Below are 27724 nucleotides of genomic sequence, written 5' to 3' on the forward strand. Positions count from 1 at the left end.
CTGGTCTGATCTTACTTAATTCTTCCCATCTGCTAATTTGAGGACTGGATTGTTTTTGTTTTTCAAGTTCTTTGAGGTGTAATGCTAGGTTGATTATTTGAAGTCTTTCTATTTTTTTGATGTAAGCATTTATCACAATAAACTTCTCTCTTAGTATTGCTTTTGCAGTATCCCATAGGTCTTGGTTAGTTGTGCTTGTATTTTCATTTGTTTCAAGGAATTTTTGATTTCCTGCTTTATTCCTTCTTTGACCAATTGGTCATTCAGGAGCATGTTGTTTAATTTCCAAGTATGTGTATATTTTCTAAAGTTTTTTTGTTGTTAATTTCTAATTTTATTCCATTGTGGTCTGAAAATATACTTGATATGATTTCAGTCTTTTGAAATTCGTTAATAGTTGATTTGGGCTAAACATATGGCCTATCCTGGAGAATGATCTGAGTGCTGATGAGAAGAATGTATATTGTGTATTTGTTAGATGAAATGTTCTGTAAATTCCATTTGGTCTAAAGTGCTATTTAAATTTGATATTTCTCTGCTAATGTTTTGGTCTCAATATCTGTCCAGTGCTGAGAGAGACACGTTAAAGTTCCCAACTATTATTGTGTTGGCGTCTATCTCTCCTTAGATCCAATAACAATTGCTTTATATATCTGGGTGCTTGTGTTGGGTTCATATATATTTTGATTGTTATATCTTCTTGCTGCATTGATCCTTTTATTATTTTATGAGGTCCTTCTTTGTCTCTTTTTATAGTTCTTGGTTTGAAGTCTATTTTATCTAAGTATGGCAAGTCCTGCTCATTTTTGGTTTCCATTTGCATGTAATCTTTTTTTCCATTCCTTCAGTGTGTCTTTATTGGTAACGTGAGTTTCTTGCAGGCAGCATATAGTTGGGTCTATCTTTTAAGTAGGGAATTTAATCCATTTATATTCAGGGTTGTTATTGGAAGGTATTGCCTTATTCATGCCATATTATTAATTTTTTAATGGTTTCATATTTCTTTTGTTCATTTCTTTGCCTTTTATTGTTTGTCCTTGCTGTTTGGTGTTTTTTTGTAGTGATAAAATATATTTTCTATCTCTTTCTCATTTTTGTATCTGTTCTACTAGTGGTTTTAATCATTTCTCGAGTATTTATGGTCATATATGTAGATCTTTTGCTTCCGGATGTAAGACTCCTTTGAGGATTTGTTGAAGGGCCAGTCTTGTGATGATGAATTCCTACAATTTTTATTTGTCTGAGAAAGATACTATTTTTCCTTCATTTCTGAAGGAAAGCTGTGCTGGATATAGTATTTTTGGTTGGCTGTTATTTTCTCTCAGCGCTTTGAATGTATTATCCCACTCTTTTCTGGTCTGTAGGGTTTCTGTTAAAAATCTGCTGTTAGCCTGATCGGGATTCCCTTATAGGTAGTTTGACACTTTTCTCTTGCTGTTTTTAAAACTGTTTCTTTGTTTTGAGTTTTGACAATTTGACTATAATGTGTTTCAGGGAAGTCCTTTTTGGGTTGAATCTGTTTGGAGATGTTTGAGCTTCTTGGATCTGGGAGATCACATCTCTCCCAATGCTTGGGAAGGTTTTGGCTATTATTTCATTAAATAGGCTTTTGATGCCTTTTTCTTTCTCTTCCCCTAGTGGTACATCCATAATATGGATGCTTGTATGCTTAAGGTTGTCAGATATATCTCATATATCTCTTAGGCTTTTTACATTTTTTTAAACATTTCTCTCTCTCTCTCTTTTTTTTTTTTTGGTCCAACTATGTTAATTCAAAAAGCCTGTCTTTCAGTTCAGAAATTCTTTCTTCTGCTTGTTCTAGCCTGCTGCTTACGCTCTCAGTTGTATTTTGTTGTTGTTGAATAAATTTTTCAGTTCCAGGATTTATATTTGGTTCTTTTTTTATTGTTTTTCTTTGTTGAATTTCTCATACATGTCCTGGGTTGTTTTTTAGTTTTGACTTCATTGTGACTTCTATCTATTTTTTCTTGCATCATCTTGAGCTTCCTTAAGATTGCTGTTTGGGCCCAGCAACAACCACCGAGCTACCACTGGAAGCGCCCTGGGCTCACCTGAGCTGGGGTGGTGGGGGGCTGAGGGCCTCATCCACACCCCCCGCCCCCTGCATGAGCAACCAGCCCAGCGATGACCAGCAAGTTTCAGCAAGAAGGGCCCTGAGTTCCTGAACTGGGGTGGTGGGGGGCAAGGGCTACTGCCACATCCCCCTTGACATCTGCACCCAGCCTGGCAATGACCAAGCTGCTGCTGGAAGCCCACCGGTCTTCCCTGTGGGAATGAGGGGGTGCCAAAGGCCTCAATCCCACCCCTCCTCCTTCCTCCTTCTTCCATCCCATTTCCTTCCCCTTTCCCCCGTCCCTCTCTCTCCCAACTGCTCTACAACAACATCATAGAATGTAAAAAAATAATATTAATAAAATTCAAAAAAAAAGATTGCTGTTTGGGATTCCTATTCAGGCATTTCACCAGCTTTCTGTTGTTTGGAGTGTGGTATTAGAGAATTGTTGTCTTCTTTTTGGGAAGTCATATTTCTCTGTTTTTTTATGCTTCTTGTATATCTATATCGATGTCTGGGCCTCTGGTGGTATAGTTGCTTCTTTAATTTTTGGTGGGGTTTTTGAGGAGACTCTTACCTGTATAAGTGTTCTATATTGATAAGTTGGGCTTTGTAGTTTTGGTTCTGGGTGAGCGTGGTAGTAAGTGTTGGCTTGCTCCCCATACCTTCTCCACTGGTGTGGGTGGGCTGCTGTGTCAGGAGGAACTCTAGGCTCCCAGTAAACGTGGGCATGGATCTAGGCAACATGCACATCCTCTGCTGGTGCTTGTGGGTTTGCTGTATCAGGCAGACCTCTGAGCTCCAGGGGAAGGAGGGTGTGGACCTAGGCAACTAGCATAGGGGAACTGAGTTGGGTGGGGCTCTGAGTTCCTGGGGGAAGGAAAGGATGCATCCAAGTGGTCAGTGTGCTCTCCCATTCTCTGTTGGCACAGGTGGTTCCCCTATGCCATGTGGGACTCTGAGTTCCTAGTGAACGACAGCATGGATCCAAGTTACCAGTGCAAAGACTGAATCAGTCCATGCCTGCTGTCTGCTGGGGAAGGGGTGAGGGCATTGGGTTGGGTGGGCCTCTGAGCTCCCAGAGGGATGGGGGGGTGTAGAACCGGGCAGTCAGCATGCCCCGCCCATGCTCTCCACTGGAGTATGTGGGGCCACTGGGTTGGTGGGACTCTGAGCTCCCCTGGCCCCTGTCCTCAAATTGCCATGGCCAGCAGTCACCCAAGACTGAGGGTTGTAGGCGTGGCAGCATGTGTAGTTACCTGCTGGATAAATATAGTCATGTAGGCTCTTAGCCATTCCAGTCACTGGGCTCACTATCTGCAAGGGCCATGTGGTTACTTTGAAGCCTGATTTGCAGGCATCTGTGGTGAGACTACCAGCCACTGCTCCCCCCAGCCTACCTTGTCACAGCAGTGTAGGTTATCTCCAGTCTCTGCATTGGTCCTGGTCAGGTGCTTCCCTTGTCTTCCTTTGTTGCTGTCTTGAGTTTCCAGATCTTGGGGTGGGTAGTGGGGGTGTCCTCACTGTTTAGCCTGATTTTTTTGCATTAGAGTTGAGTGCTGAATACCTCTACTCAGCCATCTTGTTGGAAAAAAAAAAAGCATCATACATTTAAAAAATTTTATGGCTTTATAGATTTTCAATGTCCAGCAGTTACAATATTTTACTTAAAAAAAATTCTTGACTATTCTTAACTGCTTATTCTTCTAGATTAGTAGTTTTCCAACTCTGTATGGCAGACCCCTTTGGTTCCAAAGAGAGAAGGATTTGATCATGAAGGAAGGCCAAACTGGCAGGCTTTGGATTACCCTCTGTGCTTTCTTCAAATAGAATAGCTTAGCTTTTATGAGGTTCATATACCAGTAAGAAACAATTTTAAAACTTAAACCATTAAAGAATATGTAAGTAAATGGAGAGATGTTTATGGACATTTTTAGGAACACTTAATATTATAAATGTCAGAGGAAGGCAGCAGCACTAAACTGGCTAGGAAGCTGCTGTGCCATGGGACCCAGCTCAGGCAAGTTCCTGCCCCCCCAAGAGGCCCAACCTGCCGACCCCCAGGCCCTGAGGGAGGCAGCAGCACCAAAATGGTAGGGTGGCAGCTGTGCAGTGGGACCCAGCCCAGGTGAGTTCCTGCCCCACTGAGAGGCCTGATCCGCTGATCCTCAGGCCCTGGCCCCAAGGCAGCACTGCTGAATCAGCAGCCCCTGCAGGATCCAGGCCAAACACCAGGGTGGAATGAGTGGACTGTGAAACCCTCTGCCACAATGACTAAACAGCAATGGAGAGATACTAGAAATTTGAAAAACCAAGAATGTACAACACCACTGAAGGAATATAATAACTCTCAAGTTCTAGATCCTATAGAACAGGAAGTCCTTGAAATGACTGACAAGGAATTTCAAGCAACAATTCTAAGGAAACTAAATGAGATACAAGAAGACTCAGTTAGACAACACAAAGAAATGAGAAAAAGTGTACAGGACCTGAAAGAAGAAAGGTACAAAGAAATCAATGCCCTGAAAAAGAACATACCAGAGCTTGCAGAGCTGAAGAATTCATTTAGTGAAATTAAAAACACAAGAGAGTTTAACCAGCAGGGTGGAACATGCAGAAGAGAGAATTTCTGACCTTGAAGATGGCCTGTTTGAAATAACACAGACAGACCAAAAAAAAATAAAAATAAAAATAACAGAAAACCTTAAGTTCTCAACTATCCAAATCATGAGTATTCCACAAGGGGAAGAAAAAGGAAATGGCATTGAAAACATATTCAATGAAATAACAGCAGAAAACTTCCCAGGTATAGGGAAAGACACAAATCTTCAGGTTCAGGAGGCTCAGAGATGCCCAAACATATTCAACCCAAAAAGGTCCTCTCCAAGTCATGTTATAGTCAAATTGACAAAACTCAAAGATAAAGAGAGAATCTTAAAAGCTGCAAGAGAGAAGTGTCAAGTCACCTATAAGGGAGCCCCATCAGACTAACATCAAACTTTTCACTGGAAACCCTAAAAGCCAGAAAAGAATGGGATGATACATTCAAAATACTAAAGGAAAAAATTGCCAGCCAAGAATACCTTACCTAGCAAGGCTATCCTTCCAAAATGAATGACAAATTGTATATTTCCCATACAAACAAAAACTGTGGGAGTTCACTACCACACAACCAACCTTACAAGAAATTCTCAAGGGAGTACTGGGTCTGGTACCTGAAAAACAATCATCACTGCCATAAATACTCAAGAAAGAACAAATCCCACCAGTAAAACAAAAATGCTAACAGTAAAGAGAAAAAAAGCATACCTACCATCCCAAGGAACCAACAAACACAGAAGACAAACAGTAAATCAGAAAGAAAGGAAGAAACGATTTAAAACAGCCAAACAAAAATCAATAAAACACCAGGAGTAAATCAACACCTTTCAATAATAACTCTTAATGTAAAAAGATTCAATTCCACATTGAAAAGACACAGACTGACTGACTGGATTAAAAAGATGGACCCAACAATATGCTGCCTTCAAGAGACTCACCTCACATGTAAAGACACACATAGACTAAGAGTGAAACGATGGAAAAAGACATACCATGCAAATACAAATGAAAAATGAGCTGGAGTAGCTATTCTTATATTAGATAAGATAGACTTTAAACAAAAAACCATAAAAAGAGATAAAGAAGGCCACTATATAATGATAAAAGGATCTATCCATCAAGAAGACATAACTATCATAAATATATACGCACCCAACATTGGAGCAGCTGGATTTATAAAGCAAACACTATTAGACCTAAAGAAACAGATAGACACTAATACCATAATAGTGGGGGATCTGAACACCCCATTCTCAACATTGGACAGATAATCTAGGCAAAAAATCAACAGTGAAACACCAGACCTAAACAACACTTTAGCCCGAATGGACTTGGCAGATATCTACAGAACATTCCATCCAACAACCTCAGAATATTCATTCTTCTCATCAGCACGTGGAACATTCTCCAGGATAGACCACATGTTAGGTCACAAATCAAGTCTCAAAAAATTAAAAAATTGGAATTATTGCATCAATTTTTTCAGAACACAATGGATTAAAACTAGAACTCAATACAAATAAAACTCTGGAAAGTATACAAATACACAGAAATTAAATAACATTCTACTTAATGACATATGGGTCCAAGGAGAAATGAAACAGGAAATCAAAAAATTTCTTGAAACTAATGAAAATAATGACACATCATACCAAAACCTGTGGGATACTGCAAAAGCAGTACTAAGGGGGATATTTATCAAATTATTAAATGCTTACTTCAGAAAAATGGAAAGATTGCAAGTAAACAACCTAATACTTCAACTTAGAGAACTAGAAAAACAAGAACAATCCAAACCTAAAGTTAGTAGACAGAAAGAAATAATTAAGATCAGAGCACCCCCAAAATGATACAAAAGATCAATGGACCAATCAATGTTTTTTGAAAAGATAAATACAATTGACAAACCATTAGCAAGGCTAAATAAAAGAGAGAAGACACAAATAACAAAAATTGGAAATGAAAAAGGTGATATTACAACTGATACCTCAGAAATACCAATAATCATTAGATACTACTATAAACAACTATATGCCAACAGATTTGAAAATCTGGAGAAAATGGATAAATTTCTGGATACACACAAACTACCAAGACTGAGCCAAGAAGACAACGAAAATCTGAACAGACCAATAACAATCAAAGAGAATGAAGCTGTAATCAGCAGTCTCCCAACAAAGAAAAGCCCAGGACTGATGGCTTTACTGCAGGATTCAACCAAACTTTCAAAGAAGACTCAATACCAATTCTCTACAAACTATTCCCCAAAATTGAAACAGAGGCCATTCTCCCAAACTCATTCTATGAGGCAAACATCACCCTGATACCAAAATGAGACAAAGAAACAAGAAAAAATGAAAAATACAGGCCAATATCTTTGATGAATATAGAGGCAAAAATCCTCCATAAAATACTAGCTAATAGAATACAGTAATACATACATAAAATTATACACCATGATCAAGTGGGATTCATCTCAGGGATGCAAGGTTAGTTCAACATATGCAAACCAATAAATGTGATATGCCACATCAATAAAATCAAACACAAAAACCATATGATCATCTCTATGCATGCTGAAAAAGCATTTGACAAAATTCAACATTCATTCATGATAAAGACTCTATAAATTTGGTTTAGAAGGAAAGTACCTCAACACAATTAAAGCCATATATGACAAACCCACTGCCAATATTATCTTGAATGGGGATAATATTTTCCCTTAAGAACAGAACAAGACAAGGATGCCCACTCTTGCCACTCGTATTCAACATAGTATTGGAAGTACGAGCCAGAGCAATCAGGGAAGAGAAGGAGATAAAGGGCCTCCCCACTGGAAAAGATGAAGTCCAAACTGTCCCTGTTTGCAGATGATATGATTCTATATATAGAACAGCCTAAAGACTCTACAAAAAGCTCTTAGGGTTGATAAATAATTTTAGCAAAGTTTCAGGATACAAAATCAACACACAAAAATCAGCAGCATTTCTATACTCCAACAATGAAGTAGCAGAAAAAGAAATCAAGAAAGCCAGCCTATTTACAATAGTCACCAAAAATATAAAATCCCTAGGAATAAAGTTAACCAAGGATGTGAAAAATCTCTATGATGAGAACTACAAACCACTGTTGAGAGAAATTAAAGAGGACACAAGAAGATGGAAAGATATCCCATGCTCCCTAATTGGAAGAATTAACATTGTAAAAATGTCCATACTACCCAAAGCAATCCACAGATTCAATGCAATCTCCATCAAAATTCCAATGACATTTTTCTCAGAAATGGAAAAAACAATCCTAACATTCATATGGAATAACAAAAGACCACAAATAGCCAAAGCAATCCTGAGCAAAAAAAATAAAGCTGGAGGCATAACACTACCTGACTTTAAACTATAGTACAAAGCTATAGTAACCAAAACAGCATGGTAGTGACATAAAAATAGACACACAGACCAATGGAACAAAACAGTGAATCCAGAAATCAACCCAATACACCTACAGTCATCTGATCTTCAATAAAAGCACCAAGTCTACACACTGGGAAACAGACTGCCTCTTCAGCCAATGGTGCTGGGAAAACTGGATATTCATATGTAGGAGAATGAAACTAAAGCTGTATCTCTCACCATATACCAAAATCAACTCAAAATGGATTAAGGAATTAAATATATATTTTGAAACAATAAAACTCCTTAAAGAAAACACAGGGGAAACACTCCACGAAATAGGGTTGGGTACAGACTTCATGAATACAACCACCAAAGCACAGGTCACAAAAGGAAAAATTAACAAATAGGAGTATATGAAACTAAAAAGATTCTGCACAGCAAAATAAGCAATTAACAGAGTGAAAAGATGACCAACAGAGTGGGAGAAAATATTTGCAAAATATACATCTGACAAAGGATTAATATCCAGAATACACAAGGATCTCAAACAACTTAACAGAAAAAAAACAAGTAACCCAATTAAAAAATGGGCACAGGAGCTGAATATGCATTTCTCAAAGGAAGATATATGAATGGCCAACAGACACATGAAAAAATACTCAACATCACCCAGCATTTGGGAAATGCAGATCAAAACCACTTTGAGATAACATCTCACTCAAGTTAGGATGGCTAATATCCAAAAGACTGAGAATGATAAATGCTGGTGAGGTCGTGGAGAAAAAGGAACTCTCCTTCACTGCTGGTGGGACTGCAAAATGGTGCAGCCTTTAGGGATAACGTTATGGAGGTTCCTCAAACAATTACAGAGAGATCTACCATATGACCCAGCTATTCCACTGCTGGGTACATACCCAGAGGAATGGAAATCAGCATGTCATAGGGATATCTGTACTCCCATGTTTATTGCAGTGATATTTACAATAGCCAAGAGTTGAAACCAGCCCAAATGTCCATCATCAGATGAGTGGATAAGGAAACTGTGGTATATCTAAACAACGGAATACTACTCTGCTATTAAAAAAAAAAAAAAGAAATACTACCATTAGCAGCAACATGGACGGAGACTAGGAGAAAATTATATTAAGCGAAATAAATCAGGCACAGAAAGAAAAATACCACATATTACCACATATTTGTGGGAGTTATAAATGAATAAATAAATAAATAAATAAATATACAAACTAATAAATGGGGGTGGAAAGAAGACACAGCAATCACAATTCCTTGAACTTGTTAGGATAAGTGAACAGATATGATATTGATGGGGGGAGGGGAAAGAGGGAGGGGGAAAAGAGGAATTGGTAAAAGACATGAAAATCAACTACATATTGATAAAGTAAAATTAAAAAAATCAATATATTTAAAAAAATATTATAAATGTCAATCTCCCCCAGCCCTTGACACCTGCCATTGAACTATAGATTTAATGCAATGGTGACATATATCCCAACAATTCTTTTGGATGGAACCTGTCAGGTTAATTTTAATATTTATGTGGAAGATAAAAGGGCCAAGAATGGCAAAGATTCTTCTGAACAAGAATAGGGAGGAGAGATTAGTTCTTTATATGTTAAGATTTAGTATAAAGCTGCAATAATTAAAACAGTGTTTTTAGGAAGGGATAGTTAACCAATACAACAGGATAGAGAGCCTAGAAACAGACCTGGTATATGGAAATTTAGTAAATAATGAAGGTAGCATGGCAGATCAATGGAGAAATGGAACTGGGACAATTGGTTATCCACATGGGAAAAAAATTGCATCCCTACCTCATATCATACAAAAATTTCCAATTCTATATCAACTTAAACATCAAAAGCAAATATCTTATACTTTTATATGAAAATATGGATATTTATTCTGACTTCAGAGTATGAGTATTTTTTAAAGCACAAAATGATATTCTTACAGTAAATTTTAATAAATTCTACTATATTAAAATTAAGAACTTCTATTCATTAAGATTCTTTAATGTGAAAAGACAAGATACAAACTGGTAGATGATATTTGCAAAATATCAACCAATAAAGGAAGAGTACCAAGAACATATAAAGAATTTCTGCCAAAAAAAGACAAACCAATAAAAAAATAGACAAATTATAAATATGCATGTCACAGGCAAAAAAAATATATGGTTCATAAACATATGAAGAGATGCTCAACTTCACTCCTATTTGGAGAAATGCAAAGTGAGACCACAGTGAGATAAAATTTGAAAACATTATGATAAAATATACATAATATAAAATTTACCATTTTAGGCATTTTAAAGTGTACGATTCACTGGCATTAAGTATGCTCACAATGCTGTAGAATGATCACCACTATCTAACTCCAGAACTTTTTCATTAACCCAAGAGGAAATCTCATACCCATTAATAATTCACTCTTCATTACAACTTTCCTCCAGCTCCTGGCAACCATCTATATGCTTTCTGTCTCTGCACATTTGACCATTCTGAGTATATGATATCATGGAAACATATAGTATGTAGCCTTTTTTGTCTGGCTTATTTCACTTAGTATAATGTTTTAAAGGTTCATTCCTGTGGTAGCACATATCAGTACCTCATTCCTTTTTATCACTGAATGAAATTCCACTGTATGGATATACCACATTTGTTTATCCATTCATCAGATGATGGATGTTTGGGTTGTTTCCACCTTTCGGCTATTGTGAATAGTGCTGTTATGAACATTAGAAAGATAACACTTGAGGACAAATACTTGATAGTATTAGAGAGACCTGTTCAATGGTATGTTAATGATGGGAGTATAAATTTATTTAACCATGCTGGAAAACACCTTGGCATTATCTCATGAAATTGAACATTCACATCCTCTTTCATTCAGCAATTTTACTCCCAGGTATATATACCCAAGTGAAACTTTAGCATATAGGTACCAGGAGACATATACAAGAAAGTCAACAGCAGTACTGTTCCTCAGTGCAAAAAACCCCAGTCACTCAAGTGTGTATCAAAAGCCATTCTGGGTGACACTGGCAAGATGGCCAACTAGAAGATCCTAGCACTCATCTCTCCAACAGCCATTTCTTTCAAGAAGATAAGCTCTAAAAGGAAGGAAATAAATGGAGCAGTAGTGGAGGATGAGATTTTCTTTTTTAAAATGGGAGAAAAAATGACTTGCTTGTATGCTGAAGCACTGATTCTATGGAAAAGGAAAAAAAACAGTTAAGAATTGATGGAGAATCTAATTTCTCAGATGCTTAGCCTCACTCTGTCTCCCACTTCTGAAAGACACTGTACATACTCTTCAGTTTTAAGTTTTACCTATCCTTCAGTTGCCCTTCTTAAACTGCTGGATCAAATAGAGTATATCGACTGAGTACCCAAAGGATATTGGCTTTACCTTTTTGTACTTCCAATAGAGAATGATTGGTTCACCTTCCATATCATCACAGAAATCAGATCCAATTTACCATATGCCTTCATTCATAGGTTATTATGTAGCACTCAAAATGAATGAACTACAGTTACATGCAAAATGTTGAACGAAAAAGGCAAGTAGAAGATGACTGCATGCAATATCACATCCTTTTTTAGAACGTTTAAATACAAGCAAAATTAAATACGTTACTTAGACACACTCTTTATGTGATAACACAAATGCACAAATACAAAATTCAGGACAATGATTACTTTTGGGAGGAAAACAGGAGGACAAGAAGAAAACAAGTACACAGATCTAAATCACTGGCGATCTTCTAGTTCGGTGGTTCTCAAACTCTAGTGTTCATCAGGATCACTTGGAGAGCTGGTTAAAGCCTAGATTGTTAGGCCCCACCCCCAGAGATTCTAATTCAGCAGGTGAGGCCTGGGGCCTAAGAATTCGCATTTCTGAAAAAGTACTGTGTGCTGCTAGTGCTGCTGTTCTGGGGACCACACTTTTTTTTTTTTTTTTTTTTTTTCCTACTGATCCTGGGGACCAGACTTTGAGAACCACTTCTAGTTCTTAAGTTGGATTATGGGTTCACAGGTGCTCCATTCCATTTTATTATTAAGTGTATATACTATTTTAACTAAATGAAAAAAGAAAAAGCCGGTCCTAGACTAAAGATGAGAATATGTAATAAACAAGGGATTAATATTAATCCACTTCTGGGCTCCTGAGGTCTCCCCTTAAAAAAGCTAGAGTTCCGTTACTAAAAGACAACTTGAAAAACACCAGTCTAGAAGAACTTCCAGACCATTTTAAAGGAAAACTAACTACTTTTAAGAAATAAATTTGAAAACTACTTCTTCCTCATGTACACAGTGACAACATAATGCATTCCACCTCCCTGGATCTCAATATTCTTTGGAAAGAATTTGGCAGATCACAAATTTATCTCTTTTGTTGATTCAACAAAAATTGTGTTTAGAGAAAAGATTTCCTGTACTTTTTCAGTTCTCACCCTTTCCTCAGGTGCTCTAGATAATTATTTTTTCTTCCTCTCTCCTCCCCCTCCAGATTCACTTAGTAAAATTTAGATAACACTCAGACATTGACTAGGGTATATGTAGAGGCCATACTCTGTGTCTGGCAATGTGCCAGCCACTGACGGGGTTTTGAGAAAGGCCTGAACATAAAATCCTGGCTCACAGCAGCTCAGCCTAGAGAGAGAAACAGATCCATAAATATAAAATTACAACCCAAAGCAGGAAATACACGATGTTATACAAAGGTGTCTTACTATAACCCTTCCTAAACCCAGCTCTTCTAAGCTACTCCTATCATCTCTCTGGCGAGTTTCCGTCCATGGGACCCACTCTCCTCTCGGCGTTTAGCCGGGACAGGGAGGAGGCGTGGGCGGGGCGATAGAGGGCCGGTGCTCGGGGCCGGATTTCATTGGCTTTCCTGCCGGAAGTCGCGGCGCGTCCGGCTGCGCATGCGCCCCTCACACGTGCTTTCAGAAGGCCGCCTCTACCACTTGGCCGGCTGGCGTCATGCTGCGTATTTCTGTCCTCCGGCTGCTAGGACGCAGTGGGGCTAGTAGGGTCTCTCTCCTGCAGGACTCTGGCCCACGCCACTACGGTTCGAGCTCTCTCGGTGCCCGCGACGATGCTCGCGAAGCGCGAGCCTACTTCACCACACCCATTTTCTACGTGAACGCGGCGCCGCACATCGGGCACCTGTACTCGGCGCTGCTGGCGGACGCCCTGTGCCGCTACCGTCGCCTCCGGCTTCCCAGCGCCGCCGCCACGCGATTCTCCACTGGGACCGACGAGCACGGCCTGAAGATTCAGCAGGCAGCAGCCTCTGCGGGCGTGGCCCCAACCGAGCTGTGTGACCGAGTTTCTGCTCAGTTCCAGCAGCTTTTCCGGGAGGCTGGCATCTCCTCCACCGACTTCATCCGCACCACGGAGGCTCGGCACCGGGTGGCTGTACAGCACTTCTGGGGGGTGCTGGAGGACCGGGGTCTGCTTTACAAGGGACTCTATGAAGGTTGGTATTGCGCTTCCGATGAGTGCTTCCTGCCTGAGGCCAAGGTCATCCAGCAGCTGGGCCCGTCGGGGGATTTGTGTCCTGTATCTCTGGAGAGCGGGCATCCAGTCTCTTGGACCAAGGAAGAAAACTACATTTTCAGGCTTTCCCAGTTCCGGGAACCGCTCCAGCGGTGGCTGCGGGGCGACCCACAGGCAATCACCCCTGAGCCATTTCATCACGCAGTTCTTCAGTGGCTGGAGGAGGAGCTGCCCGACCTATCCGTGTCTCGCAGGAGTAGCCACTTACACTGGGGAATCCCGGTGCCTGGGGACGACTCACAGACCATCTACGTATGGCTAGATGCCTTGGTCAACTACCTCACTGTAATTGGCTACCCAAATGCTGAGTTCGAATCTTGGTGGCCGGTCACCTCTCATATCATAGGTAAGGACATTCTCAAGTTCCATGCCATCTATTGGCCTGCCCTTCTCTTAGGGGCCGGCATGAGCCCGCCACATCGCATCTATGTCCACTCCCATTGGACGGTCTGTGGCCAAAAGATGTCCAAGAGCTTGGGCAACGTGGTGGATCCCAAGACTTGCCTTGACCGCTATACTGTGGATGGCTTCCGTTACTTTCTCCTTCGTCAGGGCGTCCCCAACTGGGATTGTGACTACTACGATGAAAAGGTGGTTAGGTTGCTGGACTCCGAGCTGGCAGATGCCTTGGGAGGTCTCTTGAACCGATGCACTGCCAACAGAATAAATCCTTCTGGGACATACCCAGTCTTCTGCACCACCTGCTTTCCCAGGGATCCAGGGTTGATGGGGCCATCAATTCGTGCTCAGACAGAGGACTATGCTCTGGTGAGCGCTGTGGCTACTTTGCCCACACAGGTAGCAGACCACTATGATAACTTTCAGATCTATAAGGCTCTGGAGGCAGTGTCTAGCTGTGTCCGGCAAACTAACGGTTTTCTCCAAAGGCATGCACCGTGGAAGTTGAACTGGGAGAGCCCAGTGGATGCTCCCTGGCTGGGTACTGTGCTTCATGTGGCCTTGGAATGCTTGCGGGTCTTTGGAACTTTACTCCAGCCTGTCACCCCAAGCCTAGCTGACAAGCTGCTCTCCAGACTGGGGGTCTCTGCCACAGAGAGGGGCCTTGGACAGCTCTATTTCTTGCCTCGATTCTATGGACGTCCATGCCCTTTTGAAGGGAGGAGGCTGGGACCTGAAACTGGACTTTTGTTTCCAAGACTGGACCAGTCCAGGGCTTGGCTGGTAAAAGCCCATAGGACCTAGAAACTGAGTTATTGGCTATTTTATTTTATGTTATTTTTATTTTTCATTTTCAGTAAAGTTATAAGAGTACAAGGGTTTTCTAAAGTGTTGCACCAAATGAGCAAACAATCTTTGTCACTGTGAAAAGAGATTTGCAGCCTTTTAGGTGCCTACCCATCCCACTTCTTCATTTACCTGTGCCCATTAACCACTGTCTTTTACTCACCAGTGTGTCTGAGATGTCTCGAAGAGAAGGATTGGTAAGAGACAATGTTGCTGATAATACTGTTCCTTTTCATTGTGCCTCCTTCCAAACCACAGTTGTGTTATTTGTCCAAACTACCTCTCATGACTTGTTTTTCATCAGGATATTTCTTGGGCTTAGTGCAGTGACTCCTTTTATTGAGAGTTGGGGTTAGAGGTCCTCTACCTCAGCTTTTACAGGGTAGCCCAATTTGGTGATACATGTTGGGTCTCCTGTTAAAAAGATATTCTATTAAAGCTATAAAAACCAGTGTCCTGTACCAGATAATTTTTGCCCATGTTCATCCCCATTCTTTAAATTCCTACAGCTAGGACTCCCTACTTTGTTAGTTAAAATAGTTCAACAGTTGTGTTTTGTAATATTACACTTTAACCAGTAGATGGCTCTAGTCCCACACATTTAATTAAGATTGAAGTTTCAGAATATTTAAAATAAATTAGTTTTCTGCTTTCTAATTTTGCAAATCTTTCAATTTTTATTGCTTTTCTTAAAATAAGGAATGACTGTTTGCAACCACTGCTCTTTTAACAGAAAGCAATAAAAAACTCAGAATCCTCAGTTTTTTCCAGACTACTGATAAGTGACACTCTATTAAATGTTTAGTAAGCTAATAAGTAAATGTATCAAGTTATTTATATGATAAATTATAAAGCTCTCTTGAGATATTTGGTATGTTGAAAGTTTTAAACTTTAATAACATTAGGGTACAGGTATGATTAGAAATCTGTAAATAGTTTAAGAGGGCAGTATTTTCTATTTCTTATAGTCTTTATTATTCACATACATAATTTACCTCATATGATTTCTTTTGGTCAATTAGGATCTATAATACAATATAGAAATTATGTAATAGTTATTATAAATGTTAATGCATTTACTTTCAAGTAGTTTTTACTGATTCTTTTGCTCTTTAACTTAAGTTATTAAAATTTAAAAGTTTAAGTACCTTATTCAGATCTGTTCTGTTGCATTTGTTGAAGGTGATGGTGAAGGGAGGAAATGATCAATGCTCCAGGAATCTCAAACTGCATTTAGGGATCTTTCAAGGCTCCGTAAGAGAACATCACAGAGAAGATGTTAAGATATCCATTTATACAGTGACTGCAACATAGTAAGCCAGTGTTATATCTCTAAGTGATTGGACAGCTAGGCCAAAATTAAAAATGAGAACTTGCCTTGGAATATCCATTCTAAGTATGGTAGCAAGCAGAGGGCTAACTATGGAGTAAACTGTTGTGGTGGATAGTTCCAGATTTATTGTAGGTGCTACCATTCAGCTCCAGTTTCTGCTTATTAATCAGTGAGGTGAGGGATTTACAGTTGCTTGGAAACACTGCTTGGAAAAGAATGCTTGAAGGCATTCTAAAGTGGAAGGACCATTTCCACAAGTGTTCCTTCAGACCCTCCTTATTCTTCATAATTCTGGGCTTTCCATATGACATATTCTAGTTACCAGCTGGGATTATTAGGGCAGACTACTGGGGTATAGGATGGAGTGTAGTATCTTCTATGGCTGGATAGAGCAGAGAGTGGTGAAAGATGGCATGTGTTTACATGGATGAAGGAAAACAGATTTGGAAATCCTCTGCATCTGAACTGCCCTGATGGCAGTGTTACAGTTCCTGCTGTTGACGAAGACACAGTATCTTTTACTTGAATGATCTTTCCTATGGCCTAATGTTGGTGAATATACTGGACCTAGGCTTGTTGGAGGGTGTTAATGGAGTTCTTTTTTGCAGTCTGACATTTGTGCAGGCACTTAAGTAGCTACCAGGATATTTGTGGTACTGGAGGGCACAAGAAAATAGGGAAACCACAGGAGAGGACATAATTACAGAAGACAGGACATTTTGAGTGGAGGAGTGTGGTAGGTTGGATCTGACTTCTCTGGTATATTAGTACATTTTGTGTTGCTATAACAGAAATACCTGAGACTGGGTAATTTATAAAGAACAGAGGTTTATTTGGCTTATGATTCTGGGACAGCTGCATCTGGTGCGGGCCTCAGGCTGCTTCTACTCATGGCAGAAAGTGGCAGGCAGCTGGCAAGTACAAGCAGATCACATGGCGAGAGGAAGCGAGAGAGAGAGGAGGTGCCAGGGTCTTTTAAACAACCAGCTCTTGTGGGAACTAATAAAACTCACTCATTACTCCCCCTACCTACGGAGAGCACTAATCCATTCATGAGGGATCCACCCCCATGACTCAAACAGCTTCCAGCACTGCCACATTGGGAATCAGATTTCCATATAAGTTTTGGTGGGGACAACATATTCAAACTCCATCATTCTGCCCCCGGCCCCCCAAAACTCATGTCCCGCTCACATACAAAATATAATTATTCCATCCCAACAGTCACAAAAGTCTTAGCTTGTTCCAGCACCAACTTCAAAGTCCAAAGTCTCATCTGAGACAGAAGCAAAAGTCCTTTCAGCTGTGAACCTGTAAAAATCAAAGACAAATTTACCTACTGCCAAGATACAATGGTGGAACAGACATTGGGTACCTGTTCCCATTCCAAAAGGGATGAATTGGCCAGAAGAAAGGAGAAATAGGCCCCAAACAAGTCCAAAATCCAGCAGGGCAGACATTATGTCTTAAAACTCCAAAATAATCTTCTTTGACTCCAAGTCCTGCATCCCGGGCACAATTGGGCATTTGGGCCTCCACAGCCTTGGGCAGCCTCCCTCCCACAGCTCTGCCAGGTGTGGCCCACTGGGCAGTGCTGGTGCCTGTAGCTTTTCCAGGCTGGTGTTGTAATTTACCAGTGGCCTTACAGATCTGGGGTCCTGGTGGCAGCCCCACTGCCTTGGCTCTACTAGACATTTCCCTGCTGAGGGCTCTCTGTGGGGGCTCTGACCCCAATTTTCTGCTCCACACTGCAACAGGTCTCTGCCTGGGCTCCCAGGCTTTTCCATACATCCTCTGGTGATATGGAAGGTGAACCAGCTGGATTCTCTGTAGTGGGCAAAATAGGTAAAGCAAATATCCTTTGGGTACTCAGTTGATGTGGTTGATTTGATCCAGCAGTTTAAGAATGGCAAGGGGCAGACAGATGAAATTTAAAACTGCAGGGCATGTATTTCCAAGAGGGGGTATTCTAACCACTTCTGGGAGAAGATGATAAATTTGTAGAGCTCTAAGAATCCCCCTGCTCCAGAACTATTAATACCTTATCTGGCATCTTGTGGATCCTTTGACCAAAAGAAGTTTGATGCAAGTACTACCCTAGAGGCTCTTAAATATTCATTTTGGTATATTCCTGGAGGCATGTTGCAGGAGATTAGAGCACTGCCTAGATTAAGCGTTCATGGGATGTCACATTAGAGAGTAGTAACAAGATGTGAACTCCTAATATCTATGAAGTCACGTAAGAAGTAGTGGGCAATGCATATGTTAAATGGCACTATTGTATACTGGAAGGCTTTTCCACAAGTGAGCTCGTAGATTAGGCACCTCAGAAATCTGAAGACCTGTGGCTGTAGGCAGGAGCAAGAAACATACAATCTCTGATTTCACTGCAACCTCACAGTTATTCTGGAAGTAGACCTCATTATTTTTCTTAAGGACATGTGGACCCTTTAAGGCCTATAAAGAGCCTAATAAATTGAATATGAAGTTGATGACAAAGTACTGGAGAAAGGCCTAGGTTAGAATATGGGCCCTGGGCACAGACCTTTTTATGTTCTTTGCAGGGTTGTACACCTGTGATTGGGACATAGTGCTTTAGATCTGGTAAGTTCCGACACTGAGATGAAGCCAGTAGTTGGTCAGGTTGTGGGCCTCCAATGAGTTTGACTTATCATGATGAAATAGTAGCAGGTGAGACAGTTTCAAGCATTCAACATGTTTCTCCTTGGGCATTGTGATATAGTTTCCTGAAACTCTGACTGCCCCACTTCTAACAAGTACGTAGTGGCAGTGTTCATCTTCAGTAGTGTACCTTTGTGTTATGGGGGAGGCTAGGCCTCTTGCTAAGAATAGGTCCATAAAGCTACTGTATGACAACCTGTAATTGCTTCTTGGAGGCAATTCCCACTATGCATGGTTCTACCAGATAGATATAGAACAACTCTTCTTATCGGTGAGGTCTGAGGTGCTGTAAAGTTGGTGGGTCCTTGTCTTGTCTTTTGCCAGACAGTGAATATCAGTGGACCTAAAAGGGTGTGGACATATTGACAGCCATGTGTCTATTTTTGCAGCAAAGGTTTACTAGTTCAAAGAGCTGAAGGGGAGCTAGTGCGCCTGGGGCACAGGTTAGGGTAACCAAGAGCACAGGTTCTAGAATAAAGTCTTTAGAGGAAAACCTTAGAGTCCCTGGCAAAACTAAGACAGTATGAAATATGTTATTTTAGCACAACGCAACTGACTCTGCCTCCTCCTCTTAAAGGAACTTTGGATAGGATTGGTTAACTCTCATCAAGAGGAGCACTCCAAATTTGGAGGTTAATATTACTGGAAAGCCTAGCACAGTATCAACCAAGTTAATTAAGGTTAAATAGTGGGGATTTTAACCTTTCAAGTAGAGTGTCTTATTCTTTCTGGAGCTAGAGGATAGGAGAAGCCCAGACTAAACTACCTTTCTATATCACCAATAACTACTTTGAGCAGAGGGGAAGGGACTAACCAATTTAGCAGTGAAATTGGCTAGTTTTTAGATAGTCTATTCTGTGTACAGAGTAGATCTTCTGAATTAAGGGAACATCTAACACGGAATAATTGATCATATTTAAATACCCTGTTTAGGACTGTATGATATTAGTCAATTTCTACTTATATTTTCATGATGAGGAAAGGGAATTGAGAGGAACTACATACCAAGAGGATCTTCCTACGGCCCTGACAACTAGAAATAACATACACTCTACTGTGCCTCTTCTCATGAGTAGCTACTGGGAAGCTCAGCCATACCTGGATCTTCACCAAGGAAGTCTGTTGTATAGAAGTTTCATCCTTGGTCAGTTTATTCATCATAAATTCTAAAGTTCACAGCTCCTCATTTAAGAACAGAATGGTGTGAGATTTCAGGATGTTTCAAGAAACCAATTGTGTCATCTGCAAGACGAAAATTATAGCTCCAAAGAGAGATGATTCCTTCTCTTGAGTAATTAAGGATTTTGTATGAAATACCTGTAGAGGGCCTGAAATACTCACTGGATAAGCTGGAGGGACAGCTGTGGAGGGAATAATTGTGCAAATGGAGTACGCCACCTTTCTTAGCGTGTGGTATGGGGAAAATGGTACTGACCTTCCTATGCTACCCTGTACTACCACTCTTAGGCCATGCCTTGCGCATGTTTCCCTATTAGTTGAGAGTCATTCGTTTATGAGATTTTTAACAGGAGAATGAACCTTCAAAAACTAGATTATGATTGACTTAGAGATTGAAATCATCGTAATATTCTCTTAATTCAGTACATTCAGTACAAATATGACGAATTACACATTCTTTTTCTGATTAAAATATTTTTAAAAGGGTAATAATTTTTACCTTGGAATAAATTAAATAAAGCAGTTTTAGTAGTTTGGCTTACTTTGAACTAGTCTAGAAGTGTCTATTGGTTAAAAAGATATAGATATTAAAAATATAAAGTTAATAAGTATGTTGTACGTTTTGGGCTAATCACTAAAATAATACAAGTAGAGTATTTTTTTCAAGCCAGATGAAAAGACTAAAGAAGACTTAATGCAACTAAAAACAGGAAGGAAGAAAAATGGACAAAGAAAAAGGAAAAATGTGGTAAGGGAAACCTACAATATGATGGCAGAAATAAATACAAATATATCAGTAATTGTGATAAAATAAAACTTCATTATATGAATAAAACTTCATTTATTCCTGCCAAAAGACAACAGTACTCATGATTAAATTTAAAAAGCTAGCTGTATATGCAGTTAAAAGGGATATACTTAAACACAGCAGAAAATAAGACATACAAGGAAAGAAACACTAGGCATATATTAACCAAAGAAAAGCTAGTATAGCAATATTGATGTTAGACCTATCTATACTGAGGGGAAAACCATTACCAAAGATAAAGTGGAGCTTAATATAAAATGAATAACATACCAGCAAATTATAACAATATGAACTTGTGTGATCTAACAACAGCCTCAAAATGTAAAAGACTAAAATTGAAGATTACAAGAAATGTTCAAGTCTGCCAAAAAAATGAAACTGCTACTCATGGCTTCAGCTAATCCATGCAATGAGAAAGTACAAATATAACAACTTATACTAGACATAACCATTTCAATCTTAAATGCTTATTACCAAGTGTATCACTGCTAAGTGTAGGAAAAAGATGATAGTAGGCAAGGTTTTGTGACTCTAAAACTTTACCTTTTTCCATGCATGCCTCTGTGAAAATAACTTGCTTTCAAATGGAACTGTCAAGCCAAATATATCTGTTCAGTAAGTCCTCTCAATGGGCTATTAGAAGGGGAGAATCCCATGGCCATAATTTCATGAAATTTTCTTTCTTTTTTTTAATTTCGTGAAATTTTCTAATTTAATTGTTAACTAATAAGCAAAGGTGAAGGGAGAAAACCAACAGTTCTGTGTTCCTTATTTGTGTTCTTTCATTTACTTTTCCCATCAACCCTATGAGGTATTATTATTCTTTTTATGTTTAAGTGTTGAGAAACTGAGGCACAAAGAGATTAAGTAACTATGGTTATACAGCTTGTGAAAAAAGACAGCCTAGGCTCAAACTTGTTTGATGCCAGAGACTCAACACCACCTTTAGCACCAACACCACAATCAATCAGTGGATATATTCTGAGAGCATTATTTTAAGTATTGTGGGGAAGAGGAAGTAGTGTAATCAGATCCGTAGATCTGAAGATGAAAAGTCCAAATAAGAACCTTTAATGGAAATATATCAATTAGTATTTCAAGATGAGTAATTAGTTTCTTGATAGCTGAATTATGAAATAGAGGAGTGTCAAAATAGAAACTTATAAAACATACTTAACTTTATCATGAAATATGGTTTATTTCACTTTTGGTTTCAATAGTTTCTTTTATATCCTAAATCTGCTTATGTGTGCTGGTGTATATTAAAATTTTTGATAACTGTATAGTCTCTATTTTTCCTTATTTTCAGAATGACGTTCCAAATTCTAGAGTCCATTTTACTAATTAATACTTTAAATACACATTTACCTTTAACCATGAAAACATATCAATATTCAAAAGTTTTATTTTAATTAACTATTATAGTAACAAATCCAGAGAATTTTATTAGAGGTCACAAACACTGAAACTTTTTCATTTTGTACATACAGTTTTAAAACAAAGGAACTTATTAAGACTAAACTATTTACTAATAATTTAAGTTCTATGAATTTACTGAACATTTATTACTACATACTTATGACATCTTACCTAAGAAGCCTGCAGAAACCAGATTAAATGCCCTTTGACTGCAGTTATTACCAAAGCAAATACCACCCCATTAGCTAAAATGCCACACACAATGGAAAATTCCTGACAAATTATGTGCCATATCACAGTCAAGACGTGTTCTTACCTCCCCAAACTAGCATATTTTAGGATTATCTTCAAAAGTCATTTGCTATAGAAATTTATAAAGGCTTTCATAAAGAATCTTCAATTCTGGTAAATTGAAATTGCTTCATTAACTTCTTATACGTAAATTTCTATAAAACTTCCATTATAGAAGCTCCCCACATTTTATATAAAAAGCAAAACTTTTTAGTACTGAGTTCTGTTTGATTTTAGAACTGATTTTTAAAAATTTTTATTACTAGAATGTAATTAAATTAAGTTACAATGTGTATGAAGCCTATTTTGGTATTATGGAAGAAAATTATAAGTATTAACATAAAACAAATTATTGAAAATTTGGTTAATTGTGTGAAAACTGATGGTTGGATTTTCATGCCATTTTAAGGCTTGGGAGGAGTATTTTTGCTTGGAAATAAAGGAAATATTTTTAACATGCATTATGACACTCTCGGACTTAGTATAAAAAATAATGGTTAGTTAATAATCCTCAAAGTAGGAAGTTTTTCCTCATTTAAATGTTGTCCACATAAAAATCAGCCTCTAGAATGTAGTTAATTCATAACAAATTTTAAAATATTTTTGGTTGTAACTGATGTCATAAAATTAGTTTTCTAGCCTAAGGAGAATATATGGTGTTTTCTTTTTCCATAATCAATGGAGACTATCTGAAAATGGAGCTATCATATCTGGGGTATAAAAACCAATATAAATGTAAAACTGTGTAGCTAAGTATACAAATTAGGAAATCAGTGTGATCTCAGACAGAAAAGTCGTGAAAACTTATTGCTTAAAATTGAGTGTAGTGAGAAGCCAAATTAAACCAAATTATCAAAACCCATCATTGGTAAGTTTGTTGAGGTAGATGTTTAAATATTCAATATGTGAAGGTAGGTAAGTCTGAGCTCAAGAGTCTTAAACACATTCTCTAAAGATAGACACATAGCTAGGGCACAGGCATAAAAATCTATTCGGTAACACAGGATTGTTGCTGAGTTTACTTTCATTTTTCCTTTGGCATAGACAACATTAGAATATTAAATGTGTTATTTTTATTGAAAATTCTTCTCCCAAATAGTTGGAAATAGCCTGAATAAAATAATGCTAAGGGTAACTTTATTAGTCAGTATTTGAGTGCTTATAGAGGGCAAAAAGAATTTACATGTATTAGTATCTTTAAAAAAGATACTTTTAAAATATTTTACATAATAGGTCATATACTAATAAGAATTTGAGAAAATTTCTTTTATGTGGTGTTAAAATATGTTATATAAGTGGATATCGTATAGCTTTTTTTGCTTTGGTACCAAAGTTAGACATGTTAAAAACAAAGGTCCTAAATATGATTAGTGAGAAACACATTGTATTAAAATCATTTTGAATTGTTAATTAATATTTTAAAATTATTTCCTTTTTTTTTTTTTCCCCAAAAGATGACTGGTAAGGGGATCTTAACCCTTGGCTTGGTGTTGTCAGCACCACGCTCAGCCAGTGAGCTAACCGGCCATCCCTATATAGGATCCGAACCCATGGCCTTGATGTTATCAACACCACACTCTCCCGAGTGAGCCACGGGCCGGCCCTTCCTTTAGATAATTTCTCCAAAACATCAAAGGAAAAAAAGATATACTTTTTAGGCAACACTTTTTATATTAATTAAACATTTCCTTTATATACTATCATTGGTTGTTTCAGAACTATAGGAGGCTAAAGATGAGGGTTTAGTTTCCATATCTTTGTTCATTTTTATATCATGACTTATGAAAAGGATCTTGATAATTAAAAGCTAAAACATTGATCTTTTATAGTTACTAAAGCTGTTTTTGCTATCATGAATATGCTACATTATCTATAAAATAAGAGCAAAATATCGCAATTTAAGAATAGGTTTCTTTGGGGGAGTACATTAATAAATTTTTAGACCACTTTTGTTCTTCTGAACTTTATAGTCTGGAGAGAGAAATAAAGTAATATACAATCTTTATAGAATTGAATGGAAGTACATCAATACATTTTGGAAAAGAGCACAGTTGCCTAAAATAAGCTAGCTAAGAAAAAAACTTCAATGTCAGTCTATTTTGAAGCAAAATAAAATTACTCTTAGACTTTTGAAAAAATTTTAAAACAAAAATGCCTTGATATTCACTGAATAAGCCTGAATAATAAATATGAGATTAAAATGTATGCTGAAAACACCAGACAAGCTGAGTATTAAATACATTGTTTCGTGGTATTTTTTGACTAGGGCTCTAGTAACAGAACATTGGGCCTTAACATGCCGCATATTATTTCAAAAAAACTGTAACAAAATAAAATATTCTTAAATAGAGTAGCTTTAGGATGTACCAGAATATTCTTTAACATAAGTATGCTATTACATTTTATTCCTTAACCTAAATATTTTAGCCCAGAAACATGGGATGATATACCCCAAAAACATATACATCAATGGATAGTTCACTATCCTTTATGAGAAAAGATTAAAAAATTACTTCAAGTTATTGGGTTATCTTCCTAACATTTTATATGTAATTCTTATTCTTGCCCAACAGAAGTGCAAACCTTTAGTTCTTGGAGTGGACATGAAATTAAAATAGTGAAATACTAGTATTTCCTAGTATTGTACATTCAAATTTCATTAAATGCTAGAATAAATTTGCATGTAGTCAATTTAAATATTGCTTATTTATATAACTTATTTTTATTTTATTATTAATCTAATCTATAAAAGAAATACAGTGTTTTTACAGCAGGAAGTTGGGATATATATTAAACATTTAAAGAAAAGTTAGGGTAGCCATTTTTTTAATTTTACAAAGCTCTAGTCAGTGTGGCATTTTTTAATTGTAAAAAACCTCTAATTCTGTTAAAGCAGGCAATCATAGCTTCTTCATATTTAAAAGGTGAAGTATGTTATGGGTAAATTTTATTTAGTTAAGGTTAATGTTTTAAAACCCTAGAAAACTCATAAACTAAGACCTTATCTTAATGAAAGATAAAAAGGAATACTGACAGTGTCACTGTGTTAAAGGAAGAAATATGTATGAATATGACATGATATATGCAGTGATGAATGCTTAAAATTTTCTAAGATGCTATTCTTGCTATACTTGCTAAGATGCTATGAGAACCCTTATACTTTATGTATGGATGACAGAAGAGGGCCAAAAATAGATATGGAGATAATCCTTAAGTATATTGAAGAGGAGTGTCAACTTTGGCTATAGTAACTGATATAAAATATATGGTCATAAAATGACAGATTTTTAGATATTTTATATATATACATATTATTTTTTATATGTATTAATGGTTGCTAAAATTTCTAATATAAACCTGGAGTTTGAAATGTTTTATCAAAAAAATTTAATACAGGTAAAATATACACAAACTTAAATACACTGAAACCAAAGTAATGTGGAAGCTAGAATCTACACATATTATCTCCCTAACAAGAAAGAGATTTTTTGGACTATATCATATGACAACAAATGGCCTCTTGCTACATATATTCTGTATATGCCATGGCTATGTCTATAAGTATGAAACATCTGGAATAAAATTGAAAAATCCAAACACCAAAGATGTTTTTAAGTGGTTGTAGATGAGATTATCATGTTGATAAGATAGCCAGATGATGACCAATTTTTCAAACTTTATCAAGATATTTGTTGTCTCATAACTTTTGTTCCATTTGCTACAGATTATAAGTTTACGTTACTTAAGGGTATGAATTAATAAAGAAAACCATGATTTTATCCTGTACCTCCAATGTTCTGGCTACTAAGATTTCTTTAATTGCTTTAAAAAAGCAAAACATTTAACCTTAAGCATATCCAAACCCTCATTTGTTACCAGACCACATATGGAGCGAGGTTGTTTTCTATTACTGGACAAAATAGTTATCCAAGATTCTACATAACAGAATCAGTAGAGGAAGGTGGTGTAAGAATTGAATCCTCTGCTCTGAAATCTTTTCTAGGATGAAAGTGTGGGCTTCGAGAATATCAAGGTTTCAAACCTATAGATGATGGCTGAGAAAAGCTTCTTCTCACAGAATGTAACCTTGGTTCCTATTAAGAGATTTAAAGAAAATTAGGGTTTCAATGCATTTTAAATGGCTCTAATTTTATAATTACTTAAGGGAAAGATATAAAAAACAATGTTAACTGGGCCTGGATTCTGAGGAGAGAAGGTGTGCTTTAGGAAATTCCCACTGGAAAGAATAGGTTACCTTATAACCTCCTGCAGGCATCCTAGTGCTACAAAAAGAGATTCACTACAAGAGATCTGAGAATAGGAATATCCAATGGTATTTCTAAATTACTAGGTTATATGCTTTGTGTCATCCCTGAACTTTGGTAAAGATTTGTTAGAAAAAATATTCATGTACTTATGATATACAAAATTAGGGTCAGATCCTATAGGTGAGAAAACAACTATCCAGAGAAAATCAGGGAATTATTAATAATATAGCAAACCCTTGAGCAACAAGGGCTTGAACTATGCAGGTCCACTCATACGCAAAGTTTTTTCAAACAACTGCGGTTCAAAAATACAGTATTGGCAGGAAGGAGAACCCACTGAGTATCTGCAGACTTTTGTATCTGTGGGGGCCCAGGAATCATCCCCATATATACCAAGGGACGACTGTACTACTTTATGTTAATAGAGTAACATTTTATCCAACAGTTAAGTAAAACATCCAGTGAATAAACTGTGTTCCAACAAATGATTTTGATTTGATCCACTGGTGAACACAGGATTACTGGAGATACTGCTTTGCTCAAAATACTGAGAATAGAAAATTTCAGCTAAGGCATCTATAATGACTAAATGTCTATTTTAGAGCATCAAGATATAGCCAAATCCTTTTGCTTAAAAAAAACCTCATCATTTGCTCTGCCTGCTTTAAATGATTTGAATCAAGAAGAATACGAGCATAAGGAGCTGGAGTTTATCTCAAAAAACTGGATAAAACTTTGAACTAGCACACCTAGGCCAAATCAACTGCCCAGCCTGCATCTGACAACAGAAATTTAATACCAAGTGTTCTAGTAGTTCCAAAAACTTAACTAGCAACTTATG

The 27724-nt window shown here is 37.7% G+C and overlaps 2 protein-coding genes across 2 annotated transcripts in view; one reads left to right on the plus strand and one right to left on the minus strand.

Moving 5' to 3' along the window:
* Positions 1-13054: 13054 nt before the first annotated feature.
* Positions 13055-15844, plus strand: MARS2 (methionyl-tRNA synthetase 2, mitochondrial). The gene has a single exon (XM_063109488.1). The coding sequence runs from the start codon at positions 13080-13082 to the stop codon at positions 14859-14861; it is 1782 nt and encodes a 593-aa protein (XP_062965558.1). The 5' UTR covers positions 13055-13079; the 3' UTR covers positions 14862-15844.
* Positions 15845-26643: 10799 nt separating this feature from the next.
* The window catches only part of BOLL (boule homolog, RNA binding protein), a 70104-nt gene continuing 69023 nt past the window's right edge, over positions 26644-27724 (minus strand). The window contains exon 11 of the mRNA XM_063097139.1: positions 26644-26709. Coding sequence (XP_062953209.1) covers positions 26644-26709 — 66 coding nt within the window. The remainder of the gene's footprint in view (positions 26710-27724) is intronic.

This window comes from Cynocephalus volans, chromosome 1 (genome assembly GCF_027409185.1).
Source record: "Cynocephalus volans isolate mCynVol1 chromosome 1, mCynVol1.pri, whole genome shotgun sequence".
Lineage (NCBI taxonomy): Eukaryota > Metazoa > Chordata > Mammalia > Dermoptera > Cynocephalidae > Cynocephalus > Cynocephalus volans.

Coding starts and splice junctions, on each gene's coding strand:
- MARS2 (XM_063109488.1), top strand. CDS start 13,080: ATGCTGCGTATTTCTGTCCTCCGGCTGCTAGGACGCAGTGGGGCTAGT.